Source organism: Etheostoma spectabile, unplaced genomic scaffold (genome assembly GCF_008692095.1).
Source record: "Etheostoma spectabile isolate EspeVRDwgs_2016 unplaced genomic scaffold, UIUC_Espe_1.0 scaffold325, whole genome shotgun sequence".
Lineage (NCBI taxonomy): Eukaryota > Metazoa > Chordata > Actinopteri > Perciformes > Percidae > Etheostoma > Etheostoma spectabile.
In genome coordinates this window covers 636,896-644,683 of record NW_022605585.1, presented here as the reverse complement: position 1 = coordinate 644,683, position 7,788 = coordinate 636,896, and the positions used below count along the sequence as shown (strand labels likewise).

The 7,788-nt window shown below is 41.5% G+C and overlaps 1 protein-coding gene and 1 long non-coding RNA gene across 11 annotated transcripts in view; one reads left to right on the top strand and one right to left on the bottom strand.

Annotated features, from left to right (window-relative positions):
• camk2b2 (calcium/calmodulin-dependent protein kinase (CaM kinase) II beta 2) overlaps positions 1 to 7,788 on the bottom strand; it is an 85,248-nt gene that overhangs the window by 47,351 nt on the left and 30,109 nt on the right. For all 10 annotated transcript variants that reach the window (XM_032511151.1, XM_032511157.1, XM_032511150.1 and 7 more), the window contains exon 5: positions 4,323 to 4,386. In XM_032511151.1, coding sequence (XP_032367042.1) covers positions 4,323 to 4,386 — 64 coding nt within the window. The remainder of the gene's footprint in view (positions 1 to 4,322; positions 4,387 to 7,788) is intronic.
• LOC116686193 (uncharacterized) overlaps positions 2,493 to 7,788 on the top strand; it is an 18,217-nt gene continuing 12,921 nt past the window's right edge. The window contains exons 1-2 of the long non-coding RNA XR_004331175.1: positions 2,493 to 2,591; positions 4,406 to 4,420. This is a non-coding gene — a long non-coding RNA (uncharacterized LOC116686193). The remainder of the gene's footprint in view (positions 2,592 to 4,405; positions 4,421 to 7,788) is intronic.

Here is a 7,788-nt window from a genome sequence, read left to right as displayed (position 1 = left end):
GAGTGGGGGGGGGCTGATCTTTAATGCAATATCTACATTGCCCATTATCAGCAGCCATTCATCCGATGCTCCAAAGGCTCATCCTGTTCACTGATCTGATATCATTTTAAAAAACTAACTGAGAAAACATTGCAGAACCCTTTTGCAATTATGTAAGAACATAATGTAATCTGATTACTGCCCTGGTTAAAATAACAATGATCTCAGCTGGTATTCTGTCTATAATGGAGTGCAATGAGAATGTCTAAGGGACCCCAAACTTTGGACCGTAGTGGATACTTTGAGGTTTATGCCTCGATCCAGAGGTCTAGGGCTCGGGTCCGACCTGTGACGATTTCCCCCCCCCCTCCCTTTTCTTACCTTAATTTCGGTTGAATATGAATGTTGACCTAATGACGGTGCTAGATGAAAAGTCAGGGGGAACACTAAAGTTATTATAATTCATCCTGAGGGGAACATAAATGTCTGAGCAGAATTTCATGGTAATCCCTCCAACAGTTGTTAATGCTATTCACTTCAGACCGAAAACATCAACCTGCGTGTGGCGTTAGAATAAAAGTCAGGGAATTACCAAGGTCAGTAGGATTCAGCCTCTAGGGGAACACAAATTTTCATGAAAATTCATTGACTAGATATTGAGATATTGAGTCTGGACTGAAGCGGCAGATCCACCCACTTATTCCTTGAGCTATGGTGCAATTTGGATAATCTACATACCTCACTGCCGATTAATTTAAACTGAATCAATAGTCTCTGAGGATTATCCAGAACAATGGGGACACTAATGTGGAACATAACACTGTTGTCATTACTCGACAATGTGAGGCTCACAAACTCAACTCCACTCTCCTCCATTGTATTGGGAATGGAAACAGACATCTGACTGACACATATCTCCAAACTCTAAACTAAAACTCTTCGCGTGGTTGGACACCTCTCGTGGTTTTGAGTGAGTTTTAAGTTTTGTCATTTGGGTGAAACTACCCTTTAACGGGGTAGAGAAAGGAGGAAAAGGCGTCGAGTGATTCTGAGGGCAGACGGAGTACAGAGAGGAAAACTGTCAGTGAGATACTGTTGGACAGTAATCAAGACATGCTAATCACACACCCACACAAAAACACATTGAGTGACACACACACACACACACACACACACACACACACACACACACACACACACACACACACACACACACACACACACACACACACACACTTAAAGCAAAGAAACAAGGAAGGTAAATGAGAGGGGAGAAAAGAAAATAATACGGAAAGCAAAAAAAAATACAGAGGTAAAAGACATGGAAACATTGAGACGATTATCAGAACTCTTTTGTACCACCATTGTTGTTACTTATGTATGTATGTGTATATATATATATATATATATATATATATATATATATATATATATACACACACAGTATATACATATATATACTTTCAACACGGAAATTTAGTATAATGGAAGTGCTGGTGTGAACAGCCGTCTTCACCCTTGTGTTGTCCTTGGGTGAAATTGACCCGTTTTCAGTTAATGTAAAAAAAAAAAATTGTCACAAAAAATGGGCCGTCAGAATAAGACAACATTAAAAATATCAAAAACCTTTGGAAAAAAAACACCAAAATCGTCAAAGAACAGCACCCAAAACATTGAAAAAGTGACAAAAATGTGTGAAAAAGTGATAACAATATTGGAAAAAAAGTGACCATGGTTGACAGGAAGACAACACAAGGGTTAAGCTATATTTGCACTGGATTACGATTGTCTGGGGACCTCTTGTGATTTAGAAATGACAACCCACACATCTGAGTTTCTAGTGGCGCATTTGCAGTGCTTTAGCTCAAATTTACTGACATATCTTAAACCGGGGAGTTGGGTACACGGAGGCCAGGGCGAGGCCGCCACACGGCACTTGGGTCGGGGGTTCTGTATCTTTTTGGCCCAGGTCTGGTATAGGTTACCAGAGGCGCATACCCTATTATTCCCACCACGACGGCACCCACACAGCATCACCGGCAGCCCTCGGATGAAGCCGTGGAGAGAATGTGGACCCGGGGACAGAGGTCTCAGGTCGAAAAGTGGTCCAGACTAGGTTGGCCATGCAATCCCATATCCCATATGTCTATCCACTGGACACAAAAGCCTAATATGACCCTGCCAAATTACAGACATGTTAATTCGCCGGGGACTAATATTATCACAGGACCTCGGTGTTCAGCAAAATATAGTAGGACATTTGCAGGGAGACTTTAGACCTTTTTCCCTCAGACATTTTGACTAGGAAAAGCCCAGCTGACATTGATAACCTTAACAATGGCTCAATCCCATCCAGTGTCCCAGTAAGATATTTCTGTTAGTCAGCATGCACAACACCAGGGCCTCTTCTAAGTGGCATGCAGCTATTGTTAATGCTTTTGAATGCACCGGTGCTTTTCCCACTCTGACATGTCATCATGTCTGCCGTGAAAAAGGTCTATTACAGACATGACCACAGGATTAAGATCACAGACAACCCCCTGTGATTATTACAAATGACTAGTGGTCACTAGGTAATACTTATCCAGAGCGAATAGGGCTTTAGTGCCAGCGTAGCATATTCTGCATAAATCAAATGCATCAAACATGAATTGTTTTTCATTTAACCCTTTTGTTGTCCTTCAGTCAACCATGAAAAAAAGTTCGCTTTTTCTGACTTTTTTGTCACTTTTTTCAATGTTGTGGTTGCTTTTTTTTAATGTTTTTTCCAAAGTAATTTGATATTTCTGATGTTGACATTTTCAGCTTATTTTGAAGGCCCATTTTTTGTGATGAAAAAACTGAACATGGGTCAAATTTGACCCGAGGACAACATGAGGGTTAAAAAAAAATCTCAAATCCGCTTTAATTCACGTAAATGAATACTAAATTATTTCCAGCAACAGGATTTTACATGGTTGATCGACTACAGGCAAGTTTATTAAAGTGTTAATCCTGAAAATCACCCATGTTGTGGTGAATTTGGTTTGACATAATTGACGCAGACACAGTTTTAAAAATAAAAGGCAACCTGTGCCCCCTGTACTGTACTAATTCTGATCCGGTTTTTAGTTTGTTTCGTATTCACACTAGTAAAGTGACAATTGTACATTAACATATATTTGGTTGGCATTTACAAATTAGCGTATATACTGTAGGTTATCAATGAACACTTTAAGAGAAGAGACATGTTATATAGAATGTCATCATCTGTATAAAAAATGTATATAGATGTAGAATGGCAGAAAGATAGATAGTGAATAGAAGAGGACCAAGAATAGACCCTTGTGGGACACCTCAAGAAATTACTTTTCATTTCATGAAACTACTTCACAGTTTAATGGACTGTTCATCTAACTTCATCGTAAAAAATGGATACTAAATATAAGGTGGTGAGTAACAAATATCTGTTTAATGCAACAGTAAAGTTTGTGGTTTTACGTGTTTAATTGCAGTGTGCGACCCAAACAAACGAACACATGCTTTTACCAACATCTAACGGTCTATTTCTCATGTAGAAAATTATGGTTTGAGAAATTAAACTAGATAAAAGCACTGATCAAAACATTAGCGATTAATTAATTAATTTCATGATGTTATTTTATGATTCAGCATTAGATTTTGCATTCACCACCCACAGTGTACAGACACACTAAACAAAATGTGCGTCCTCTTGAAGGTTATCATCATGTTGTTGTACTGGTAAATAACCCATGCTCCAGTTTCTTTATGCTGACAGAATTTGAGAATATAAAAAGGTGATTTAAATCCATGAATATGTAAACAGGAGGGGTGATAAAAAGGGAGAGATAGGACCAGGAGTGAGAGATGAGGATATTTAAAGACAGCTGGAAAATAATAATCTTTTTTCCTCCTTTCACTGGATCTCTCATTCTGCCTCTATAATTTTTCCATCCCCTTCGTTTCTTCTCTCTCTCGCCTCCACAAACCGCCTCCACAGTCAAATTGATTTAAGTCTACCTCCTGAGGGGGGGGTTACAACATGGGCGTGTGTGTTGCATTTTGTGCATGTGTGTGTGTGTGTGTTTTCCATCTGTCTGTAAATTCTGACTCTGGAGAAAACGCCTCGAACCTCGATTTGCAATTCAGTTTGCAGGAAAACTGCGTTGAGGTTTCATCCGACAGAACTCTAGAAGCCTGAATAACGCAAAAAGCAATGTGTCGAAATTCTCTAATTTGACGAGCCGAACTCTCAGTGCTGCTGGAGGACTGCAGGGGCTGGAGAAGTGACACATGGAGGGGACTGGGGGGGGAGGAAGCATTGGGGGGGGGGGGGGGGGTACCTGGATCTCTTCACTGTAGTACTCTCTAGCCCACATGTTTCACGACAGCCCCCTCCTGTGCACCCTGAGAAATTAAAGATTAGACATTATTCGAAAGGGTTATACAATGATACATTCTTTTACTCAGCTGCGCAGCACGCACGCACGCACCGCACGCACGCACACAGCACACGCACGCCAGCAACGCACACGCCACGCACCACGCACACGCAACACACACCACACCACACACACACACACACACAAGACACAACACACACACACAGGAGGGGTGTCCTAATTAGGGGAAACCCCGGCTGCAGGATTCACTCCGACTGGGTGCCATGAGGACTGGCTTCAGTGCGGGGGAGTGTTGAATCTGTGCATGTGTGTGTGTGTGTGGTGGTTTGTGTGGTGTGTGTGTGTGTGTGTGTGTGTGTGGAAGTGTGGAAGTGTGGAAGCGCAAGGATGAGTGGAGGGGAGGGGGGATGGGAGTGTGGATGTAATGGGGGGAACTGCCTTAGAAGCGAGGGGATGAGAGGAAAAGAAGTCATGCGGATTAGGGCAAGGAACAAAAGTGAAGAGAGACAGATCAGAAGGGTTGAGGGAGTGAAACTAAGGCACTAGGGGAGAGAGGTAGGAGGATGGAGGATGGAGGAGGACAAAAGAGGGGCGGGGGAGAGCAATGTGGAGAGAAGCAACACCCTTCTCGACCTTGAGCCTTGCACAATATAACCAGATCTTGTTCCACGTCTAGCCATGGCCTGGAGAAGTAGGGCGGCTAAAGTGAGTTGATGCAGGACCCTATCATAGGAATTTGCCGATCAGGATTTCGTCATGGGACAGTTGAAGTTTCCTCGTTCACCTACGTTGGTCCACAAAAGACAATCTGTTTACGAAGTTATATCCTTTCTGTATTTTCAGCCGTACGCAATATGATCCTTAGATTATCTCTGCACTTCTTTTCTCTCCCCATTGTCTTATCTTTCTTCCACCTATTTTGCTTTACGCATACTCGCAACGCTGCAAAAGCATACTTTACGTAGTGTGTATCCGTTCTTCGGCACTTTTAGGATGCCGGGTTTTCGCCTCAAAAACGAGAACCTGTTGTTAAGACCCGATGTCTTTCCTTCTTAGTTCTCAACTGGTGTATTTCTCTGGGGAATGCTCTCAATTCTTGCAGAATTTCTGATTCCGTCATCACGTTCTAGTTTCCTGTGGACCTTCAAGGGCTTTTTTACCCCTGTATTCATACTCACGACTGATCATAGAAACGTTTAAATTTTTACGGTGTAGAATTCGCCCTAATCTTTAAAATAGATTCTTTTGCTATATTTCTATAAGTCCAATGGGCTTTTTTAGATTACAGGCTTTTTTTTCTCCTTTTGTCTTCTTTTCTGCCTTTGCGACGGATGATTCTTCTTATGTGCCATACCTTAACTTCCGCAATAGTTGCGGAAAATATAAGCTTGAGAAAAGTCCTTCGGGCATTCCTCGTAGTAAATGGACAGTATCTTACGCCAGTCATGCGGAGAGATCGGTGGTTGATTCCCGGATGGGGAGATTTTTTCTTAAATGAGGTTAACAATGCTCATCAAGGTGGGCTTCTGAGAAAGTCCGGGTTGCGGCGAAACGAGGGGACTACACGGGAAACACATTGCGCCATCGTCTCAATCTGTTTTCATCATTTTATTCTACATGCCTACTATTAAAATTTTAAGATTTCAATCTTTTTTAAAAAAACTATATCTAGAGATGACATCACTCCAATGGCAGGCATCTTGTGATAGGTCATAGTCTGTGGCACTTTGTAATTCCTGTTTTCTTCTTCTTCCACCATAGTTTTTGTTGGTTCATCAAAAGTGATCTACATGCCCACTGTTGAATGATTAAGTCATGAGTTCAAGCGAATTCGTAATCAAAGTCATCCCGTTCGCAAATTCTTCACGATCTCGTAGATTCTCCAAATCTGTAAAATGTAAGTTCAATTCGTCCCAATTTAGAAAAAGACTTTCTTTTATTATCAAAAGATTATTTCAAACAGAGAGCAACGTGGTCATAGACACAAAAAAACAACATTACTCACTAATCAACTTTGGAGGGGATACGCGCTAGCGCCTCTCACACGGAAGACTGGGAGTGTTATTAACGAGGGGAGATCTATTCTACAGCTGCTAATATTTCCTCAAGGCTAACTTTGCACTACTAAACTTCCATAGTTCTTTTCTACTAGTCCTAACATCTCCCCACGCTATCAATTGTTTTAAGATTTTCATTATGATTGTGAATATACACAATCACAGAGACAAAGTTGTTTTACAAAATTATTGAAAAAATGATTCCTTCTATCAGTGGTCTATTTTTTTGCGCACAATTGAGCTGTATTTCGAGGGTACCCCGACATTATCCGACATGAGAATTATTAGCATGACAGCAGTAAACCTATGGACTCGAGTCAAGAGAATGGTCAACCAGAGCCAACTATTTTCCTAGAACGTTGAGTTTCAGGTAGATGACTTCACTTCAATTCGAGTGTAACATTCTCCAAAATTCAAAACAAAAAAACACTTCATCATTGCGGCTTTTCAGTTAAAGAGCAGTTCCAGACCAGTTTTCGGTGTTTATTTACAGCACCCTCGTATAGGACTTTTTTTTCCACCCATCTCATCAGCCGTACGGCTGAATAAGGAATGTCAATGACAAATGGCATATCCCGCACTAGACTAGTAATCGCCTCTCCCCTCTGGCTCCCATTCTCACTCCCTTACTCTTCCCGATTTTTCTCTTTGATTTATGTGAGATCCTTCCATTTCACACGCAACGGGGACCTTGTTAAACCTGTGTTTCAGTCTTCTGATCTCTCTTCACCCCTCGGATATCCCTTCCTTTTTTTCTGAATTGCTTCAGCCCACACAGACACCCTCATTCGGAAGGAAGGCTCCCGTTGCTCTTAGGGGGTCCTTAAGGACCCTGGAGCTCTTTACTATTCACGATTGTCTTTTAACCATTCCTCACCCTTGTCTTTTCGAAGCCATTCGCTTTCCCATCCTCGTCCGTCTTTCCCTCCGCCCAGCTTCGATATCGATCTAAAGCCCCCGGGTGATTATGTGATCTCTTTTCCTAATCCTATCGACCACTTTCTCATCATGCTGGATCACCGTTAAGATCTATTTCGCTTCTTTTTTACGCAAACCTCTCCTCCTGACATTTACATTCACCCTTTTATCCTTCCCCCCCCTTCTTTATCACTCTTAGCTGCACTCAACTTTTATTAGACGTATATTTCATGAAGCTCTCTGATTTGATGTTCTTACTACTACTTTTGAACATTATTTTTGCATGATATTACATCTTTGACACCAATAGCCTTACCTCTAATACCACCATTACAAGATAATTGCATTCTTGATTAAGTCGTTGTCTTATAGCAATAGACAAACTGAAACTCTAAAATCCTTCCTAGACGACACTACACGCCATTAGTCAC